Raw genomic sequence first — 23,631 nt, forward strand, 5'->3', positions numbered from 1 at the left:
AATGTCACATTTGCACTTTTTCTATGTTTAGTTGAATATCAATTCCACATTTTTTCTTATTTTCTATTAATATATCTTATTTATTGAATTTTACTTCATTTAACTACGATCAATAAGTGTTTTAATAAATGATACTAATGTTACTACTTACCGTTTGAAATCAATTCAACTAACCATTTTCTTAAAAATCACACAGCATCTAAATATGATATTTAATTGAGACGGTAGTACTCTTTTTTTCATGTTCAATTTTGTAATTCATACTTCTTTTACATTCAGCCAAAATAATGCTCAAAAGCTCGCCCTACAAATAAGTTGAGTAAAAAAGAAATGACCATTGTGACAATCAAACAGTAGAATTTAGGAGTTTATTTGATGTAGCATCTACGTAATAATTAATGATTATTATTCTTTCACGTTAACATATTTATGACTCTCTTCTTGAAGTAGCATTACCTGAAATTATTTTGATTTTTGTAGTAAGAGAGATTAAGTAAAATATCTTGAACTGTATTTAAATTTCGATTACTGTATTTAACAGAGAACGATGCAGTAAGAACCAGTATTATATAAGATAATTTTTTATAACATTATCTTTTGGTTATCTAAATGAATGGAAAAAGCCGCAAGAAACTCAAACACGTGGGAGATTTAGGGCTTATCAAAAAAAAAAAAAAAAAGTGGGAGATTTAGGGTTCAACCCCGAGAGACTACAGATATTCGGCCATACATTTCATCATTTGCCGGATGAATTAGAATTTACCGATCATGGCGAACGGATATAATGTTTCTAATAGTGCATTAAACAGCTGCCAGTAATTTCATCTAAAAACGCCATGATAACCATTAAAACATCAATCCTCTAAGTAGCAATATATTCCAAAAAGAAACCATCTAACAAAATCAAGTAACATGGAAGTGAATGTATACTTCGTTACATATTCAACAGACAAATTATGAGAGCTGAGATGGGCATAAACTTAATCTGTGGCATCATTATTCGCTCAAGGAACATGACCGATATTAAACCGAGTAATAAGCAGATTCACAGGCCAAAATCATACCAAAACTGGCCATGAGGAAAATCACCAAGTATCACGGATACATATACAAATGCACCAACCAACATATGCTCTGCATGCAGCAGACTCTTGTATGTCAAGGCAAAAGGACTATCTCATATGTCAAGGCATCAAATAAATAAAAAATGGGAAGCTCAAATCGGTGCACTGTTGCAATGGCAAAAGAGCAGACTGCAACAATAGAAAAAAGAGTCAGTTGTTTTCAGTTGCCACGGAAAGTGTTCCAAGAGCAATAATAGCAAATGCAAAAACAAACAAACCTGGCTTTGGAGTATAAAGTCAGTCATCAAGGTAATAATAAGAACCAGCATGCTTTTGCTCTCTGTCCTTGGTCGAATCAAGTTTGTTGATCCTTGGGCGGAAATTAGTTGGGTCTCTTCTAAATGTGATATCAAGATGCTGCAACAGTGATTATATTAGTCATATACAAACAAGTATCACCAGAGAACACAACATTATTTTAAAATTTTAACATGCACGATTCTGCAATTTTTTTAAGAGTAAGGGAACCATTGAAAAATAATGACACTTACTGATAAGAAAAGGTTCATCCCAGTAAGCAATGATTGTGGACAATTTGCAATACAATCAATTGAAGGTTGACCCTCATAAACAATAACTCTGTCAGCAAGATAAGTTGCCATGATGAAATCATGCTCAACCACAAAGGCTGTTTTCTTTGCATGAAGAATAAACCTCTTGATAACTTTTGCCGCAATAATACGCTGTTCAGAATCAAGATATGCACTTGGCTCGTCTATCAGATAGATATCTGCAGGCTGTTGCAGTAGGATGATAGCAATTGATTAGAAAACTATAAATGCTATTTAGTTTAAAATGAATACGAGTGTACATCTCAAGTAGCAAAACAAACACACAACAAAGCCAAGAGTTATAGTTCCAAAACTCTTGTCACGGCGTCAGCACATATAGATGTCTGCAGGCTATTGTAGAACAGTAATGGATCAGGAATTCAATTAATATTTACTATTTTGAAATAAAATGTACATCTACAAGATAAGTAAAGAACGATCACAACAAATCCAAGTTTCTAAGAAAAATTCAAACCGGAGCATTATAACTCTTACTGTATATGGAAATAATATAGATGGCATCACCAACATGGATTTTGCTTCTCTAAAGTGGGAAAGTACAACTCAAACGTAGATGAAATACTAAAATAGTTTATGCACATTCATAACAAATCATTGATTTCATAAGATATAATCCCTTGATTTTGGAATCACTCTAAAGTAAATCACTCACACTAAAAGAGATAACTTCCAATAGCATAAAAGAAACTACAAAGTTATTCAAGAATGTATACAGGAAATACAAAACAGGGGGTAGAATTAAGGTGAACAATCAATCACATGCAATTCTGACGAATGAAATTAAAATACCTTTCCGAGACAAAGGCATAAGGCAACTCTTTGCAACTCTCCACCAGAAAGATTCACAACTTCTTGGTCCATCAACTGTTCTATAAGTAGTGGTTTCATCACATCTGATATAAACTGGGGATGTGTATATGAATCACGGATTTTTTGATGCAGCAAGTGCCTAACAGTCGATTGGAACTTTGGGCTAATTTTCTGAGGTTTGTATGAAATATTGAACTCAGGCATCTCCACATCAGATCCCCCTTCTATAGCGTCAGGTTTCAACAAACCAGCCTGAATAAAAGGAGAAGGTTAATAGATATGAGAAAAATTATGCAGTATTATGAAGAAATAAATAAGACTGAAAGAATACCAGCATACGAATGAATGTTGTCTTTCCCGTCCCATTCTCCCCAAGCATCACAACAATCTGTGAATCTGTAAATTCTCCTTCAACTACACGAAGCCTGAAATTGCCTTGAGTTTTGGTCATGGTTGGGTATTTGTATCGAGCATATGATTGAGCTTCTTCAGCAGTTTCCTGTGGAGTCTCTGCAACCTATACACAACATTAAAGCAAGGTTAATATGATAACCTTTGTGTTTTATTGAAAATGGAGAACTGAAATTCAGAATAATGAATACTAAACACCAATATCTAGTCTATTAACTCATTTTCATTTTGAGGTGCTGAAAGAATTAACATAAAATCATACAAAGGGCAAATAAAAATTACACTGTCGGTCCTCATTACCCGGTAATTCATTATTATACATGAATCATTAAGTTTTGGGAAAATTATGACATATTTGAAAACTTAGACAAACTATAATGTTAAATCGAAACATAATATCCCTTCAAAAGTTTATGTACAACATCTGAGCTTAATAAAAATTAGGCTTAATTACAGTTTTGTTCTTCCTATTTTTATCATTTTGCAGATTTGGTCCCCCTATTCTAAAATTTGACAGTTTTGGTCCCCCTATCATAATTTTTACCTATAAATTGGCGATGTGATATGTTTTAAACGACGTGGCATATGATCTGATGATGAGATAATATCAACATTGATGAAATTGTAAGAAAAAACTTTATAAAGTTAATTTAAAACATGTTGTATCACCATATTTTAGAAAAATGTGTTGGAGGGACCAAAACTGTCGAATTTTAAAATAGGGGGACCAATGTTGCAAAATAATAAAGGCTTATTTAGAAGAAAAAAAAATTAGGAAAGTTTTGTTGTATAAAGACCTAAATAAATATCCTAACAAGATATTAGGACTTGCAAATATAAATTAATATAATATAAATGATGCAACACGAGGATTTGATCCCCATGTGCTTATTTGAATAAAGAAATTTTGCTGAATATTATTTGGATAACAAATAATTTCAGCACTTTACTCAATTTTATTGTTGGTATGTTTAAACAAACATCACTGGATTGTAACCAAAACAGTCAGATAACAAATAATTTCAGCACTTTACTCAATTTTATTGTTGGTATGTCTAAACAAACGCTACTGAATTGTAACCAAAACAAAAACACCACTGAATGAATATCAGTGCTGAACTCTTCATTTTCATCACCCAAGTTGGCTTTATATTCCATAAATGGGAGGTAGGAGATAGATTATATATACCTTGAAGGTTAGAGAGTCCTCCCGAAACCTAAGATTTTCTGTTGGAACAAAGCCAGACAAGAAGATATTAATTCCTTCTCGGACTGAGAAAGGAAGTGTTACAACTCCATATGCACCAGGTTTGCCATACAAACAGCAAATAAAGTCTGATAAGTAGTCCAACACACTAAGATCGTGCTCAACAACAATTACATAGCTGGATAAAAAATTGCAAATAAAAAATAGATTTATCTTCATCGGAAATCAAGTGGAGTGCACATAGTGATATTGATAATATTTAAAGCAAAAACTATTGAGAGAAAATAAACAAACCTATTAGGCCTTAGCAATGACCGGACAACTTGGGCAGCTTTGAGCCTCTGTTTCACATCAAGATAACTAGAAGGCTCATCGAACATGTATATCTCAGCATTTTGGATGGCAACAACCGCAATGGCAAACCTTTGGAGCTCACCCCCTGAAAGATCACCAACATTACGATCTATAACTTGATTAAGCTCAAGATCAGCACAAAGCTCTTCCTTCATATCTCTCTCGTTCTTTTGGTCTAGCACCTGCCCCACATTCCCTTGCACTGCTTTTGGAATGTGATCAACATACTGGGGCTTGATGATAGCCTGTATTATAACGTATATTCAAGTAGGCACACTTAGAAGGTAGAAGAAAAAAGTTTTTACAAGTGACACTATCTTATCCAAACAAATTTCAAAAACAGCTCAATTTAAACCTAAATGATTGAACATTCAGGAAAATGTAAGTGCAACAAAAGCTGGGCCATCAAGTAAAGATAAATATGTTTTTCAAAATTAAAGGATAAAGAAATTTTGTAGTGAATGTTATAATGCTATATTTACTTCTAGTACAGAACCAGGACTGAAACATGAAATCACATATACTACTCTTGTAAAATTTCATTGTCCCTTTTTACAAGACCCTTTTCAAATTTCAACCTTTGTCCTTATAAATAAGACCCTCTTGTAAAATTACATTGCCCCTTTTTATGACACTTTACAAATTTCAAGATGCATTATTATTTTTTTATAAAAATACCCCTGATTAAAGGAAGAGAGTTAAAAGACCAACCATTTATCTCTTTTATTAATTGAAGGATAATTTTGGAAAGAGAATGTGTAAGAACTAAATTTTTTAGCTGTTGTGGTTTGATCAACAGGGTCTTACATATGGATGGAGGTAGCAACCAACTACGGATTAAAATGCTTTCAAACAATGTTTATATTCTGTATGACAAGGCTTTCCAGATTGTATTTATGTAGTACTTTGAAGATATTGTTAACAATAAACTAACAATAACAAAAATGGACTTTGCTTTTTCCCCACCTCTTTAAACATTACTGGTATCTATGTGGTAGTTTCTTATGAATCACCTACTACTAGTTACTTCTACATAGCATTGCCATACACACTCACAAATCACAATCATATCCCAGTTAATGTCAGTGTCAACGTAATATGCTATTACTATGAATTAGTATATCCCTTCTCAATTAAAGAAATTCTACGAGACTAGGTTCATAACCTATAACATCAAATAATAATTGATAGATGGTCCAATTAAAAGAAAACAGAAAAACCAATTAGTAAAAAAAATACTAAGTAGTATAAAATACAGATTAGAGAAACGTGTAATCATTGGTTCACCCAGTCACCAAGTCTAAATCATAAGCTATCTCTACATATGTACATAATAATATTGAATAAGGACACAGACATCACCAGCTATCTCTACATATGTAAGGACATAGACATCACCTTCAAATCATCCTCTAGAATGCGAGTAAAGTAATTCTGCAATTCAGATCCTCGAAAATAGGTCAAAATTTCCTGCCAATCAGGGGGGTTCTGCAAACAAAAAGCAAAGTTAAAATGAATGCAATAAACCTAGAACATGTGTCCACAGAAGAAAAAAAAACAGAGGCTAATTTTGGTTCTTACGGTGAAACGACCCAAGTTTGGCTTCAACTTTCCAGCCAAAACTTTAAGGGCAGTGGACTTCCCAATTCCATTTGTCCCAACCAAACCAAGCACTTGTCCCGGCCTTGGAACCGGCAACCTACGTTAAAACTCTGTTAATAAAAAGCCAAAGAAAAACATATTAACAAACTTCTAAGGAAAACGCGGCTAAATGACACACCTGTGTAGCTTAAAAGTATTAGGACCATATCTGTGAGTGGTATCTTTGTCCAAATCCTTTGGCAAGTTGATAATCTGGATAGCTTCAAAAGGACATTTCTACACCAATGCATAACAAACTCATGTAAACCCCACATCCATCAACTATAACTCTAGAAGCAAAGATAACACAGCATAACAGAGTCTTCAATACCTTAACACAGATACCACATCCAATGCACAATTCCTCAGATATGTAAGCAATCTTCGATGCAGAAGAAACCTCAATACACAGTCTACCTGTAGTTACACATAATTACTCAATCATCAAAGTTAAGACACAATTAAACACAACAAAGAACTGAATCAATGCTTGATATGAAGTTTAGCCAAAACTGGATCTTACCGGTTCTGACAACAGGGCAACTCTTCTTACACTCCTGGCGACACTTTTTCGGCTTGCATCTGTCATTGCTAACAATAGCAATACGTGTCAATCGGTCCGACATGTTGCCTCAAACCACCTATATTCAACTGAAATATAATTGATAATTACTATGGTGAAAATTGTGTCATAAAAAATAAAATATATAAAAATTGAACAAAAATTAACATGCATGCACCCTATTTCAACTTCAATTTTCAACTAACAGAAGCAAAAACTTAAATCGTATAGTATAAACATAAATTTGACAAACAAATAAACAGAAGAATCAAATTAACAAACTTCACAGACTTAATCAAGAAAAACATATGAATCAGAAGTTTCACAAACTTTACGGAGCAATGAATCAAATTAACAAACAGAAATGCGATGGTTCGAGCGTAGAACTACGAAGAAACAAAAAATCAATCGCGAACCAGATCGGAAATGGCGTAAGAGATACCTATCGGTGAATAGAGATGGCGCACGGGAATGACGTGTATTGCCGGACGGGGAAGGATTGGCGGCGGCAATCACACGAGAGAGGAGAGTTGTTTTTTATTTTTTACGCAAAGAGGAGAGAGTTAGGGTTCCTGAAATCGTTTGTTCTGTGTTTTTGAATAAAGGGAGTGACGTAAAAAAAATAATTAAAAAAAAACGGTGGCAAAACCAGTTGGGTCTAGGGTGTTCGCCGTGCAGTTTGGTTTGGTTTTTGAGCATAAAAAGTATTTTAATCGCGAGATAAAAATGCATGTGGTTCGATTTGGTTTGATAGGTTTTTAAAAAGTCATCAAAACTAAATCAAACCAATACGGTAAGGGTTGGTTCGGTTTGTGCGGTTTATAACATATGAAAAATATGAGGAAATTTTAATTTATTTTATTGTTCACATGATGCAATATGCATATACATAATAACTTATCGGAGAATGTTAACATGTTCACCAAAGGCACAAGATAAATGTGGTAAACATTAAATGTTAAGTTTGCGAATTCAACTTTTTAACTATTAAATATTTTGTATTATTAAATGCTATATTTCTACCGTATTACCTAGGTTATTGTTTTTATTTTATTGCATGTGATTTGTGTTATCTAGGTATGTGTACGAGTACCTGATACGAGTACCGTTACGAAATACGTAACTTAAAAAAAAGTATGGATACGTCTGTATAATTTTTTTTAATGAGATTATATAAGTAAAATTACATTGTTAATACAAATAATTAAACTTAAAAAAAAATGCTTTAAAAGTAATTCAAATCAGGAGTGTTAAAATCTCGTTTTTTTCACCTATCGAGTATTTACGATTTAACTTCCTATAAAATTAAAAGTTCAGTTATATTATACTAATAATAAATATCAAATCATATCTAGATAGACACTTAATTTTTCATAATAGTATATATTAATCTATATCTATATTCATATCTATATCTATACTTCTATACTAACTAATAATAAAGGGAATACTCAAATTTTGGTGTAGCCAATTTTTTGTAATTCCCATAATACCTATAACAGTTTTTTATTTATTTTTAATTTCTTCTTAACTTCCACAATTTTTTAACTTCTATTTTAGTAACATTCTCTCAAACAAAAAGTAACTTCTATGCTTTTTTATTTTCATCAAATACATTTTTTAACACATTTTATTTTCATAAAATTGGGTCACACAGACGGGCACAGAATGTGTCCGTCTGGCCACTAGTAATTATAAGAGTAACAATTATTTACACTTAGTAAGCAAATAAGTGTAAATATTCATTTCCTTAAAATAAAAAAGTGTAAATATTCATATGGGTGGAAAGAAAGTTGATGTATTTGGTTAAAAAATGAGTCATAGAAAATTGATGTATTTGGCTAAAAATTTAGATCAAATACATTCACTTTTATTGATCAATTTTTGCTTATATTTTGGGACGCAATGAGTATATATATTTACTTTAATATGATGTAAACTCTATGAATTTACGAGTTGAATTTACATTTCAATTTCACTTGATTAATGATAAGTTGACATAAAAATTAGAATATTCACGACAATAACTTTAATAAAATAAATATATTAATTTAACAAGTTTTACAATAGAAGAATAATTCCATTTATATTTTGCCAATAATTTTTAAAATTTTTTTAAATATTTTGTTCTAAATAAATCTTCTATCTTAATATTGTGTTAATTTTTACACGAATCTCTAAACTAGTATTTTGTACAGTATTTTTAAATCACCATACAAAATATAAGTCGTGTACGTATAGATTGAGGTTATGGAGCATATGCTTGCTGAATCTAATAATTCGCTGTCATTGGAAGGTGACAAATGATACTTTATTTTTTCCTTCAAAAAAAATGTATCATGCACTACACATCCAAACAAATGATAAATTGATTTGAAATATAGTACTTATTTACTTAACTTACACTAAATATAGTTGTTAATTGCCTACCTTCTCCACGTTTTTAGTTCTAACAAGCGTGGGAATTTGAGAACCACAATATTCTTTTAACCTTATGCATATGCATGTATGGATTCCAGCTAAGCTAAGTACAATATTCGTATGGGTGGAAAGGGAAAATACAATGCTCAAAGATAATAATCCTTACGTGTAAAATTAGTGTAGCTTCCTTCCTATGAGAATGTCACAACCATTTCCAAAGTTTCACACACATGCACGCAAAATATAGTAGAGTTTAATGCCAGTGTACCCGTGTTTAAAATTATGGGACATCTATTTTATTCTTTGATAATTTGAGCTATCTATTCAACATGTTGATGTCTCATATTCGTTTCTCTTTGTTGTTAATTTAGGTGGACAAATTTAGCTTATTTAAAAAAAAAATCTGATAAGAATAATAATTATATTAATAAATTTGTATGTAATACTCACGACTAATTTTGTAATCAATATGAATTGTTTTCATTTGTTGTTGGATAATTACTCTCAAATTACTAAGTTGAACATTTTTATCAAAATAGTGAGCCCCGCTAGAGGGAAAAAGAAGTTTTAGATAGATAAATTTCTTATTCTCTCTAAGTTTTTTTTTTTTTTTTCATATTCTTTCATCGAAAATGGACTGGTTTGCATTTTCTAATTGAGAATCATTTATTTGCATTCTTTTTTATCTACTTTAATCTAAATAAATAAATAAATGATTTTTTGCATGAATCATTTATTTTTTTGTGATTTTGTTACAGTGCGATGTTGTTTCACTTTTCGTCTTTGTCTTTTTTTTTTTTTTGAGGTTATCGTCTTTGTCAACTATGCATATATGATGACATAAATATTTACTTTGATTTTTATCATAATATTTATAGATATGAATATGTCTTTTTTTTGCTATTAACTTAGATGTTGCGGAGAGTTTGATTGCAAACTCATTTTTTTATTTTTTAGCGATATTAAATTTGTATTTAAATCTGACGTATAAGAAGTATAAGTTGCGGAAGTGTGCCGAAGATATAACCTTCCCCATATAGTAATAGTAAAATAAAAAGTGAGAATGAGTGGCATATATTGATGCGATGCGAGTGATAACGAAATTGAAATACAAACAAAAAAAAAATCAACAAAAAGAGAGAGAGAACATGTCATCGTTAAAACCAATCACTTTTCTGCTCAAACTGAACAATCATGTCTCTCTGTAGCTTTTCATCTCTCGCCACAACAACATTTCCCAATTTCCGTCGATTCAAACTCTCCGCCGTCATGGCTTCCACCGTAACTACCACTAAAGTTCACCCAGCCGTCATTGTCGGTGGTGGAAGAGTTGGAAAAGCTTTACAAGGTATGGGAGATGGTCAAGATGTTCTTGTTCGACGTGGTGATTCTATTCCTCTTGATTTTGATGGTCCTATTCTTGTTTGTACTAGAAATGATGATCTTGATTCTGTTCTTCAAACTACTCCTCTTTCCAGATGGAACGGTACTCTACTATACAATCCCCTTGTTCCTTTCTTTCTTTCAATCTAGTTAGTTAGTTATAGTTAGTTAGTTAGTGTTTTTCTTAATTTTTTGAGTAAATGCTGATTTAGTTTCATAAGTATCATACTCTTTAAGTAAGATTAATTAAGCTCTTGTAACATAATTACTATCATATAAGTGTGCTTATGCATATGAGCCTGCTTGAATTGACTTATTGGAGCTTATCTACCAATATAAGCACTTGTGAGACTATTTTGAGAGAAATTATGAGAACATTCATTAATTAATTACTATCATATATAAGTGCTTATGCATATGAGCCTGCTTGGATCGACTTATTTGAGCTTATCAACCAATATAAGCACTTGTGAGACTATTTTGAGAGAAATTATGAGAACATTCACGGTTTGGGAGAATTTATGAAAACATTTGATGATATGTTCATAAGTTGTTTTCAAACAAACCATATTTCTATGACAAAAGATAAAATAAAATTAAAAAAAATGTTTGCATGTGATGTAAGCTATAAGTTGTTTTTTATTAGCTATTTTGGAGAACCTATGGAAATAAGCTGAAACCAGCTTATGGACATGTTATAAGCTTTTTTATCAGTTCTAAAAAGTCTCATAGTCATAAATGCTTATGTAAGTAGGTAAACTCAAATAAGTCAACCCAAACATGTCTAACTCCATGATGTTTTACAAACTATATACTTCAAATAGAAGGTGTGTCTGAGCGTTTGACATTTGTACAGTATCCACACTTGTGGCATTGGTTATATTCAATCACTTAAATTTTTTATTTGTGTTGGTGTTGGTGTCGGTGTCGGTGTCTTGTCTGGTGTCAACACATAAAAAAATAAACTTGACAAAACTAAGAATTAGTACTTCTTAAATGTTAGAAATTTGACATAAAAGAGCGAGGGATATTTGAGGAACTAAAGTATGGGTTTACTTTTATTTTGATTGATGGGAAAAAAATAACGAATTGTTACTATTGAATGGTGTGGCAGATTTGGTGTTTTTCCAGAATGGAATGTTGGAACCATGGCTTGAGAGTAAAGGTTTGAAAGATGGGAACCAAGTGTTGGCATATTTTGCAGTGTCAAAACTTGGAGAGTCCCCTATTGATGGTAAGACAGATACCAATCCTGAAGGATTGACAGCTGCTTATGGCAAGTGGTCCTTGGCTGTTGCTGAAAGATTGCAAGCTGGAGGCCTCTCTTGCAAGGTAGTATTCATATTTAATTAACGATATCTTGCCAGTTGCAAAGTTTTCTTGTTTTGGTTTCTATAATAAAAACATATTTTATGGGACCTCTGTTTTTTTTCTTTACTTTTTGGGAGATATTAGTGTTTTGATTCTTATGTATTATTATATTTATTTATGGTTAGCTTAACATTTTTTCTGGTTTTGATTACATGTCAGAATCTTTGGATGAAGATCAGACGGCTCATGATTTAAGCTTAGTAAATCAGATTTGAAAAACTTGAATTACGAGTGATCAAATCTTCATTCAACGGTTTCTATTTAGTGACGGCATGAAATGAGTGTTTTGTCTGACCGCTGAGAATTCATATGCATAATTTTTCTATCTTCGATGTTGGTTTCTTAAGATTGAAAATTTGAAACAAGAACAAATCTTTAGCATATGAAAATGTCTGTTTAAGTTTATGAATTCAGGCACGCAAAATTCCTAAGATTAGAGGGATTTAATTTAACAAAAAAAGGCACTATTTTCAAAAAATAAAAATAAACTTGCATTTTATAAGTGTTAATTTTTTGTTAGTGTTTATTGATAAATTTTTCTTAATTAGCTGAAAATATACATTTCATGTACTGATCTGTCTTCAAAGCAGGTTCTGGACAAGGAAGCATTTGAAAGGCAGATGTTAGAGAAGCTCATATGGATTTGTTCTGTCATGCTTGTTGGAGCACGTCATGGAGGGATTCCAGTTGGTGTTGTGGAAAAGGAATTCCGCTCTGAAGTAAGCTTCTCTATTGCCATTTTATCAAAGTTAATTTGCTTATACTGTCAATCACCATTTGCTTGGTCGAAAGAAAATATTATCATGGATTGAAATTGTGTAGTTAAGATAGTTGAAGATTGCAATCAGTACATGCATATAATTATGTATGCTTTTCTTCTTTTATCCAAAAGTAAACAATAAGTGTCCTTGGTAACCCAAAAATTAAATAAAAATCAGTGTCCTTTATCAATTTAGCATTGCTATGTGCTATAATTTTGAATGTTTTTTACTCTGTTCTACAACAATTCCTGTGTACAAGTGGGGGTAATGAATAGGTAGTGACTCTTGAGTTTTTGATGAAATCAAGTTAAAATGAAATATGTTCAAAGTTCAATCTATTTATTAATTTGTTGGTTTTTGTTTGAAGGGTTAATCCTGTATATAAAGAGCTTGTGTCCAAAGTGGATTACAAACGTGTCTTGAATGAAATCCAAGAGTTTTACAGAATACAGATGAACTTTTTTTTGAAATAGCAAATAAGTTAGAAACAGCACCTCAGGCTCAAGATGAACCAAAGAAGGGAAAGAAGATACAAGGAACCTGTTTTACGGAATACAGATGAATTATATTGCAACTGTAGAATTAGGCATAAAAAAGTACTATAGTATCCTCAACTAACTGATGTTTACATTTTCAGTTATGTAGCTTGATAGCAGAGCTAGCATCAGCAGCAGCAAGTGAAAAGGGGGTAACATTTGAAGAAGCTATGGAAGAACGATTGTGTGCATATTCCCGAGCTGTTGCTCATTTTCCCACAGCAGTTAAGGAGGTAAAGATGAAATTTTTATGATATTTGCAATAACAAGTAGATGTAGATACAATATATATATATATATATATATATATATATATATATATATATATATATATATATATATATATATATATATATATATATAGCATATTGATACTTGATAGTATGAGGATAGACCAGAGGTGTCTACGCAGGGGCGTCTCCGAGTTTTAGGAGGCTCTGTGCAAAATATAAAAGTGGCCCCTTAATAAAAAAAAATTAAAAAAATTATCGATTTAAAATGCATATAATATAAAAAAAAAACATTCTTGTAAACATATAAATTATCAATATTAAACCTTACATTAAATTAAATGGAACAAGAAATACAAAATAATTATCTTTGAATATAACGTCAAAAAGGAACATCATAATCTAAGATTAAATTTTATGCAAAGATTAAAATGGACTAGAACTATATTTACGAGTATAGATAACTAATATATTGATACTCATGATATTTATGAACATTAACAATATATAACTATTATTTTAGGGCCTAAAAATTAATCTATTAATATACATCTGATATTTTATAGGTATAAATAATATATAAGTAATATTATAGGACCTCAAAATTTTGAGTTGAGGCCCTCAAAATTTTGAGGCCCTATGCCGTCGCACACCTCGCACATGCATGCGAGCCTCCTCTGTGTCTACGTGCCATGGTTGTATGATGATCTGGGATCTATAACTGATCCGACACAAAGAAGATTAGATTGTGAGAGAATATTACTCTGTCTCGTGAATTTGGCGACTAGGGTTAAACTGACTGTATGGGCTATGGATATTCACTTTTATATTCACCAGATGATGGTAGAGTAAGAGACCTTTCAGCAGCCTGACCAAAGAACAATCCAACTTACCATGGGTCATTCATAAAATAAAGCCTAATTGTCTTCCAAAAAAAAAGAAGCCCAAGTACTATATTCACTGATAATTAAATGCATTTTTATAAATAATGTTGTTAAATAGTAGTGCTATAGCGCAGCAGAATTTGAACAAATCGCTATTGTTCTGTGATACCCTATATTTATAAATATATTGTCAAATAGCAGGCACTATAGTATTGTTTCATAGTGAAATTTGAGGAAAACGACTATTTTTCACAATCTGCTATTAACAACACTGATTATAAATAAGAATTTATATGATTGATATATTGATGATTAATCAATATTTTAGTTGCTACTGAATAATGCTAATCAGTAAATTATACATAAAGAAACCAACAGCTAAATGGTACGAATACAACCAGTGCAGTGAATATTCTGTTCACAAGATTTTTAACTATGATATGAACTTTTATTTACTTATCTTGGCTGTGTTTGCAGTTCAAATGGAGGAATGGTTGGTTTTATTCTCTTTTTGAGAAGGCTACTGCCCAAGGCAAGCCTGACCCTTGTCCTCTACACACCCAATGGCTCAAAGAGTTGAAAATTGTATAAGAATTGAAGTTGAACTCTCATGTGTCACTAGGTAGGTTACCAGCTTCTCATAGCTATGTGTAGGCTTGTGAAGAGTAATTAGTTACTTACAGGCTTGTAGAATTTATCCAGATATAGATAATGATGTCCATTTTCATCATATTGCTTCAAAACATTGTACCTGTTACTTGAAAGATAAATAAAATAAGATTTGTATTTTTCCAGAATTTTTTATTTTATAAACCTTTAAAACATGTGTGGGGCTAATCTTGGTCGGAAGAGACTATCTTTTGTGGTCCATCATATATTTGGAAAAAGAAAGTTTTGTTTCTCATACACCAAATGCACCATACTGCTTTAATTGACTTCACTGTAGAGAAATAGTTCTGAAATTAAGGAAATGTAAAAATGCCCTACCCCTTCAATATTACCTTCTAACGGCCAACCCCACAATTATCTTATGTAAAGGTTCATTTAAATAGGAAATGCAAGCATGACAAGTTCATCTCAAGTTGGCTCCACACAAAACCCAGAACTTTGGAAGGAGTAGTAATTTTCCACAGCCATCTCAAAGCCACCTACCAAGAACCAGGATCTGAAACATCATAGCTGCTTCTGATAAGTTCTTTATATCTCGAGGTCACCGTGAAACCGCAGCAACATCATAGCTTTTGATAAGTTCTTTATAGTACGACTTCACAGTGAAATGCAGCAACATCACAACTTCTGATAAGTTCTTTATAGCACGACTTCACGGTGAAACTGCAAACAGGATCAACGAACTAAGTCTATTTATTTCCAAATCTCATTCTACGCATTATATATTCCAAATAATTCCAATTCAGACAATCATACATCTTCTTGAAATCTACCTTGACTTGACCAATAGGCAATTATATTTTCTTCTCTTCGTCAAATCTATGAACTAGCTTAACTTTGTAGTCAGTCACAATATCTCTAATCCGATCTAATTAATATGACGATTTTAATACATTATTTGTAGTTGCCGTAAGTACATCTCAAATAGTAAAAGACCATACCAACATTTGATATGTGTTGAGTCGTGAATTCGAACCTACAATTCTCTATTTCTCTACATTTTAGTGTCAGTAAAGCTGAATTAGAAAAACACTTCATCTCTTGTTATTAACATTAAAAGTAAGTTGACAATATTTTTATACTATATTAATTATGTGATCATTAAACTCAAATGCTATACTACTTTTTATGTTTAAGGTGGCTGAAGTATATTTTGTTATCAGCACATCAACAGTATCAGCTGATTATTAGAATTAAGTAAAGTAAATTGAAATAATTTGACATAGTTGTTAATCTTATCTTAAGTTTATGTTTATCCAATCCAATCCAATCCAAAATCAAAATGGTGTAAAAGGGGTAAGAAATGTGAGATAGGATTCCGTGAGAAAGAGAAACGAGACAGAAAAAAGCAAATGGGTGTTAGATGGGGACCGGGGACCGTACCCGTGCAAGTTCAAAGGACACAACAAATATCAACAAACAAATAAGAGAGACTTTCAAAATAATTTCTTTTGCGTCCACCAATCCAAACAATCCACCTACACTGTATATATACTACTAATACTAATTCATAAGATGTGGTAAGATATTTGCATCTTTAAATACGTGAAGTTGTGCAAAATGAAAATTTAATTGGAATTGGGATGGGAGAATCTATGATGTGTATCTCAATATTTTTCAACAAACATTAATCATTGATAAACAATGGTGGAAATATGGTGTACACAATTGATTAGATTTTATTTATTATCTGATTGAAGTCTGGTCTATGCATTATTCACCCTTCAAGTTCAAGTGAGCTTTTGCGTGAGGGGGCGTGTTAGAAATAATATAAAATCATTGATATAGCTCTATCCCACACCTTAAAATATTGGGATAATCAATTATTTGACAATGATCAACATTTTGATATTTGAACTTTGAACCATAACAATTATACTTATAATTTATATAAATCATACTATTATTTATTATTTTTATATTAGTTCATCATAATTAGAGCATTTGCCTCACCAATATTTTATTTTTTAATATAGTTTGTGGTTTATATTTTCATATAAGTTGGTTATTTCTCAATTGAATTGAATGACTCTAAGAATAAAACCTTGTAATTTCTAAGGGACAATCATTTTACCAACTCTATAAATATTAGGTTTTCTTGAATCACCCTAAATTTTAGGTTGATACACTACTACTACTACTACTACTACTATTATTATTATGGAAAATGCTAAACGGTGCCCCCGGGGCACTGTTTAAGGAACCAAATATAGTAATATCACAATGAAGTTTGTGCAGTCAACGTCTCGAAAGTGTAAATAATATTATTTTTAATTTTAAAATTTTCTTTTTTAGTTTCCTTAACCAGTGCCCCCGGGGCACCGATTAGCATGACCCTATTATTATTATTATTTTGATTTGATTTTGACTAGATACATTATTATTTTTTAATCACTTTTTTACTAAGCATATTTTCTACGAATATCATCAAAATAATTATTAAATTTTGAGGATATTCGCAAAAAATATATACTATTTAGTAATTATTTTGAGGATATTCGCAGAAAATATGTTTAGTAAAAATTGAACTCTAGACCAAATAATTAAAAGATTCAAGTCATTAAATTTGATTTAGTGGTGAAAAATTTAAATAATATATAAGAGGTCTTAAATTCAATCTTCACTAGCTCTATTATAAAAAAATAAATTAAAAGATTCAAATATACGGATATACCACACAGTTCCATTACGTTAGTTTTTGTATTTTAAAGAATGAAATATCTACGAACTGAACTAAGTTAATAACTTTCAGATAAAAATAATAGTTAAAATTTTAATTATATATAGAAAAAACATTAATTTCTTTTAAAAGAAAAAAAAGAAATTACACAATTTCTTTTAAAAGGAAAAAAAAAAACTACATCCTTGCTGTCAATTACTAGTATTTTGGTAACATTTGTCTATCAGAATTAAATAAATCCTATATAAAGAGTATACATTGTAGTCATACCTTATATAAAAAAATAAATTAAATTAAATTGCTTAAAAAAATAAATTAAATTAATGAACATAGATCATAAACATGATATGATACAATACAATGCATTTCCACAATTTTATTATTTTCTTCACATAACCAAACCAGACAACAACAACAGCAGCAAACAATTTTGTTGCGGCTAATCTTTCAACTTCACTCAGTCTCTTCTCTTACAAACAAAACAACCTTAGATTCTCCGAGTCACAAATTCTTTCTTTCTTTACTCTATAAAAAACAACACTTTCATTCACACTGTTCTATACTTGTTTTTTTGTTTTTCTTTCTTTTGAGTACCCATCATGATTTTTCTTCCAGATTTCAGATAGGTATGTATACCCTTTTGTATATTATCTCTTAGATCCTTCAAATTTCTTAAATTTCATTTCTTTTTCCATTAATTCTAAGTTTCAACCCTATTTCACTCTTTGCTCTTCTGTGTTTTTTCTTCTGCTTATAGATATATTTTTAGAAATTTTTGATCTTGTTTGTGTAGAAAATGAATATAAAATTTGAACTTTGATTATTAGACTCATTGTTTTTGAGATCCCAATTTCATTCTATAGATCGTCTTCTTTACTTATTTTCCTGTTCATAAACTTGACTTTTTAGTTTCATTGTGTATGACATTGATGCTTGTGTGTGAGTTTTTTCCTGTCAAAATCATAAGGGTTTCTTGAAAGTTTTCATTTTTTTAGGTAATTTTTGTTTTTTATTGGATGCTTATTTTCATGCTTGATTGATGGGTTGAAGTTGAACTGTCATGGAAGTTTCCCTTTTTCAATAATATATTTGATTTGTCAATCTTAGGAAATTCTTTAATAATTTTAGAATAAAATGCCAACTTGTAATTATATGTGACTTCTTCAATTTTTAATATGGAGAAAATAGATCCAGGGTCCCTTGTTTCCTTGATATTACAGGTTGGCACAAGTTTGAAAAAAATCTTGTGGATGTTGACATGGTGTGTTAGTCTTTTCTCATAGACTCATAGTGTAGGCTTTTTGTTTGTGTGTGTGAAAAGAAACTAGTCATTGAGTTTTGCCTCTTTCTTCGCCAAAAATTGTTCCACTACATGAAATTTTCTCTGCATATAGATTTTAGTATTAGCTCTGCTTCATGAAAGAATGTGTTTGAATAAATATTTGTAGACATGCCCTTTATTATATGCATGTAACTATTTAAGAACGGATGAATATGTATATGTTCTTTTGGTTTTTCTTTGTTCTACTGATTCTTTGTCTTCTGGTGATGGTGTTGGGGAGTTGATATGATCTTTATCTTCATTTGTATATGTTTGCGTGTTGAAGTTGACTGGGAAGTTCTTCTTGATTAAGTCGCAATACACGTGAGATTTGCCTGCTTTATGATGGAAACCGGTTATTTTCATGTTTATTACGTGTTCACCTTGCGTGTGTTTATTCTAAACACGAGTTACTCTTCTTGATTAAGTCGCAATACACGTGAGCTTAATGTTGTTTTTGTCATTATTGGATTTTTGTTTTATTCATTAGTTCACTAGTCATATACATTTTCTGTTACTGTTTCCGCTACGCGACATGAAAACTTATTGCAAACAATTGACTTTGGTTGATTACTAATTCTATTCCTTTTGTGGATTTTAATTTTGAAACTTTCAGTATTGCTTTGATAGAGTCCAGTACCGACTTCTGTTAGTTCAATCACGTGAGTTCTCAGAAGAGTTCTTCCATAGAAGGTAGATGGGTTCTAGAATCCCATCTCATCAGCTTAGCAATGGCCTATATGTATCAGGGCGGCCAGAGCAGCCGAAAGAAAGGCTTCCAACCATGACCTCAGCGGCCATGCCATATACCGGTGGAGACATAAAAAAGTCAGGAGAATTGGGGAAAATGTTTGATATACCTGTTGATGGCTCAAAATCTAGAAAATCTGGACCAATAACAGGTGCGCCATCACGGACAACATCTTTCGGAGGAGCCGGTTCACATTCTGGACCAATTCATCCTAATGCTGCTGCTCGAGCTATCTATACTACTGGTGGTGGTTCAACTTCACAAAAGAAATCAAATTCCGGGCCGCTGAGTAAGCATGGAGAACCGGTTAAAAGGTCTTCTGGTCCTCAGTCTGGTGGAGTAACTCCAACCGGGCGTCAAAATTCCGGACCGCTTCCTCCTATTCTTCCAACAACAGGTCTCATTACGTCCGGACCGATAACATCTGGCCCACTAAACTCTTCTGGTGCTCCTAGGAAAGTGTCTGGTCCTTTGGAAGCGACGGGTTCGATGAAGCTGCAAGGTTCAGCCGCTGCTGTTCACAATCAAGCTGTAACTGTTCTTAGTCAAGGTGATGAGTACTCCTTCACAAGGAATTTTCCAAAGGCCGTGTTTTGGTTATTAATTCTGCTTTTTCTCATGGGTTTCATTGCTGGCGGTTTTATTTTTGGAGCCGTGCACAATGCCATTCTCCTTATTGTGGTTGTGATTCTCTTTGGCTTAGTTGGTGCGTCTTTCACTTGGAATACTTATTGGGGAAGAAGAGCTATTATGGGATTCGTTGCTAATTATCCGGACTCAGAGCTAAGAACCGCAAAGAATGGACAATTTGTGAAAGTCTCTGGGGTAAGTTTTACTTCTCTTGACTAAATCGTTGATTATTATTGGAAAGTGTGTCTTCTCCTATAGGATTTATATTCTCTATGTCGTATACGATACATTACTGATTTCAAATGTTTTACTTCCACGTGACTTTCATCTGTATGATTTTGGTTTTTATTATAAATTATTCTTCATCTGCTTTAGAAGTACTTTGCTTGCTCTTGTAATTACTAGAGGTTTTCAAATGTCACTTTTAAATTAACATGCTGGAAAGGATTGAAAGTCTACTAGTAGAGTTGACTGATTGTGTGAATCTTGACTTTTTGTCACATAAAAGAAATTATATAATTGTCACACTAGGGAACATGATACTTCTATTAAATAGCCTTTACCTGTATTAGGTCTTAGGTGCAATGATGCATAAGTCGATGCAGCTAAGATATGTATTGATACTTACACAAATATATATGATTCTGTATGAATATGAGTGTGAATAATATTGATGTTTTATCTTTTATAATTTTACTGTATCGCTTAAAATATAAAATCTACTGCACAGATGAGACCTAGAATGTTGAATGTGACCGAATACGAGAGCTAACAAGAAAGTAAACTTGGTGTTGTTAGGTGATAATATTATGATAAATGATTGATCACATGAGACAAGATAGGATTAGGTAAAAAGTATTAAATAGAAATTTGAGGTAGTTTGGAAATGTTTGGAGAAGATGCTTAAGGCACCAATGACAAGGGTAGAGGGTATACCAGATCAATGATAGTTTGATAGAGGTAAAAGGTGATCGGGATAAAGCATATGTTACTATTGGCCAAAATTGAGAAGGTTTTAGATTTAATGGTCTAATATTCTATCATTAGACATGACTCGTGATAGGAAATTATGATGATGTTTGATACATGTAGTCGATCCCATTTAGTGAAAATGGCTCTGGTAGTGGTTGTTGTAGTTTCTTTCAGACACGACATGATCTCAAATGAAGCAAGTGTAAAATGATACGGTCTTACCTATTTGAAATAATTTTATTTTCATTGAATGAACCACTGGAGCTGGTACTTTTATACACGCTTAAATGACACAGTAATGTTTGGCTGTGATAATGTAGGTTGTCACTTGTGGTAATGTGCCTCTCGAGTCATCTTTCCAGAAAGTTCCCAGATGTGTATATACATCAACAAGTTTATATGAGTATCGAGGATGGGACTCAAAAGCTGCCAATCCTACACATCGTCGACTTTCTTGGGGCCTTAGATTGCTGGAAGTAAGTTACTTAGTTCATTTTATATTTTATTTTAAATACTTCTCTCTATGTCTTGGGGGTGAAATTTAAATAATTTTATGTCTTATTGTTTTGAGAATATTACATCTGCTTCACTTGATTGACCGGAATATATGTCATGTGACAGAGGCGTGTGGTAGACTTTTACATCTCAGATTTCCAATCCGGTCTAAGGGCATTGGTTAAGACTGGTCATGGAGCAAGAGTGACCCCATATGTTGATGACTCGGTTCTCATCAATGTAAATCCAACCAAAGAAGAGTTATCTCAAGAGTTCCTCCGATGGTTGGGAGAGAGAAACTTGTCAAGTGACGACCGCATCATGCGGCTGCAAGAAGGGTAACTTTTATCTATTTTTGAATATTCTAACTAACCTTATTTTTCCATCGATGGATGATTTCATCCAGCCATATAAATTTCTCGTTATATATCTGATGTGAAGTCGTGGTTTAAGAGAGATGATATGACTTGGTGTAACTTCATTTGTAATTCAGGCATATTAAAGAAGGAAGCACGGTGAGTGTAATGGGAGTTGTTCAGCGGAATGAGAATGTGCTTATGATTGTTCCTCCACCAGAGCCAATCACAACAGGTTGCCATTGGCTCAAATGTATTTTTCCTGCAAACTTGGAAGGTATAGTCTTAAGATGTGAAGACATGTCGAAGAATGATGTGATACCAGTTTAACATTATTATGTGGAACAAGAATGTTTGTAGCATCATCTTCTAATTGGCGGTTCTTAGATAGTATTCTTTTCCCCTCTATTATTAGTGGCGGTGGAATATATAATATTGACAAATTATTATAGATTAAGATGGCAGAAATTGTGTGTGATTGTGTTTATTTTTTCAATCTCTTTAAATAGTTGTATAGTTATGGTTTGGTTTGATGTTCTTGTAGGATTTGTAAACTTTGGTAATGTTTGATGCAGTCAAAATTCTTAAATGTATGAAGCATATTGTGGTTATGCTAAATAGAATACAAGGTTTCTATATGGTGTTTGTAAATCTTTTTATCATGCATAGTTAGTTGTATAATTTTTTATGATTCGGTAGCCTAGTGACTAGACTCACACACTATAACACACTATAAGTGTGTGGAGAAGTAGAGAATCTGAGGTTCGAACTCCGACCTCATCCCTAGTAGCTACCAACTGAGCTTTTATATTTGTTCGAGTGTTATGCTAGAAAGTTGATCATATCTAAAGTTAGTTATGTCCTCCACTTCTTTACTTGCCAAATGAAAAACTAACGTTATTTGTTGTATGTCAACATCATTTGCTATATTTGGTGTCGGTGAGTTTTGAGAAGATAATATATGAATTATTTATTGTAGATGTAAACTAAAATGTGGTTATATGCCTCTACAAAATCATATACCATCAATTTCTCACTTACACTTAAGTCATAACCTTGCTTAAGAATTTGTTCTAGTATGTGTTTGGATTGGTTATTTATGCGAATAACAACAAAAAAAATCATTCCAAGTTAATTTGTCTCTGCCACCACGCAACATTTTGTTCACTTAACAATCCATGAAAATGGAAAAGGGTGGGATTCAAAGAACAAGGTTGAGAAGTACCTACAAAAGTGAGGAATCAAAGTGTCAAACACAAATTTAATCCAAAAATAGAAAGTATCAAACACAAATCACGCCAAAATGAAGATAATACACCGTCTGCCAATGACTAGAGCTGGGTATATAGATCAAGGTTCGTAGATCGGCCCCTTTAATACACAATTTATGTGAATTTTAGATTAGTTTTTTATGGATTAAGATCAGTCGACACTAAGCTACTAGGTTTGGTATAGTGGTGAAGGGTTTGAGTAGTATGTTATAGGTCCTG

The 23,631-nt window shown here is 32.1% G+C and overlaps 3 protein-coding genes across 4 annotated transcripts; 2 read left to right on the forward strand and 1 right to left on the reverse strand.

Annotated features, from left to right (window-relative positions):
* Positions 1-819: 819 nt before the first annotated feature.
* Positions 820-7,322, reverse strand: LOC123921194 (ABC transporter E family member 2). The gene is made up of 13 exons (XM_045973630.1): positions 7,124-7,322; positions 6,643-6,770; positions 6,451-6,536; positions 6,259-6,356; positions 6,060-6,177; positions 5,877-5,966; positions 4,419-4,723; positions 4,107-4,302; positions 2,838-3,023; positions 2,486-2,758; positions 1,616-1,861; positions 1,343-1,481; positions 820-1,253 (listed from the first exon to the last, which is right to left on the reverse strand). The coding sequence occupies exons 2-12, from the start codon at positions 6,743-6,745 to the stop codon at positions 1,362-1,364; spliced, it is 1,821 nt and encodes a 606-aa protein (XP_045829586.1). The 5' UTR covers positions 6,746-6,770; positions 7,124-7,322; the 3' UTR covers positions 820-1,253; positions 1,343-1,361.
* Positions 7,323-10,091: 2,769 nt separating this feature from the next.
* LOC123924574 lies at positions 10,092-15,064 on the forward strand. Its single transcript, XM_045977520.1, has 5 exons — positions 10,092-10,588; positions 11,600-11,817; positions 12,447-12,575; positions 13,255-13,386; positions 14,745-15,064. The coding sequence occupies exons 1-5, from the start codon at positions 10,297-10,299 to the stop codon at positions 14,856-14,858; spliced, it is 885 nt and encodes a 294-aa protein (XP_045833476.1). The 5' UTR covers positions 10,092-10,296; the 3' UTR covers positions 14,859-15,064.
* A 2,818-nt stretch (positions 15,065-17,882) lies between these two features.
* Positions 17,883-22,777, forward strand: LOC123919807 (uncharacterized membrane protein At1g16860-like). Of its 2 annotated transcripts, XM_045971813.1 has the most exons (6): positions 17,947-18,242; positions 19,554-20,238; positions 20,392-20,513; positions 21,611-21,766; positions 21,912-22,123; positions 22,279-22,777. In XM_045971813.1, the coding sequence occupies exons 2-6, from the start codon at positions 19,635-19,637 to the stop codon at positions 22,469-22,471; spliced, it is 1,287 nt and encodes a 428-aa protein (XP_045827769.1). In that variant the 5' UTR covers positions 17,947-18,242; positions 19,554-19,634; the 3' UTR covers positions 22,472-22,777. The 2 variants fall into 2 exon arrangements, with proteins under 2 accessions (XP_045827767.1, XP_045827769.1); XM_045971811.1 differs by having other exon boundaries at positions 17,883-18,242; positions 19,554-20,513.
* Positions 22,778-23,631: the final 854 nt, after the last annotated feature.

Source organism: Trifolium pratense, linkage group LG4, assembly GCF_020283565.1.
Source record: "Trifolium pratense cultivar HEN17-A07 linkage group LG4, ARS_RC_1.1, whole genome shotgun sequence".
Classification (NCBI taxonomy): Eukaryota; Viridiplantae; Streptophyta; class Magnoliopsida; order Fabales; family Fabaceae; genus Trifolium; species Trifolium pratense.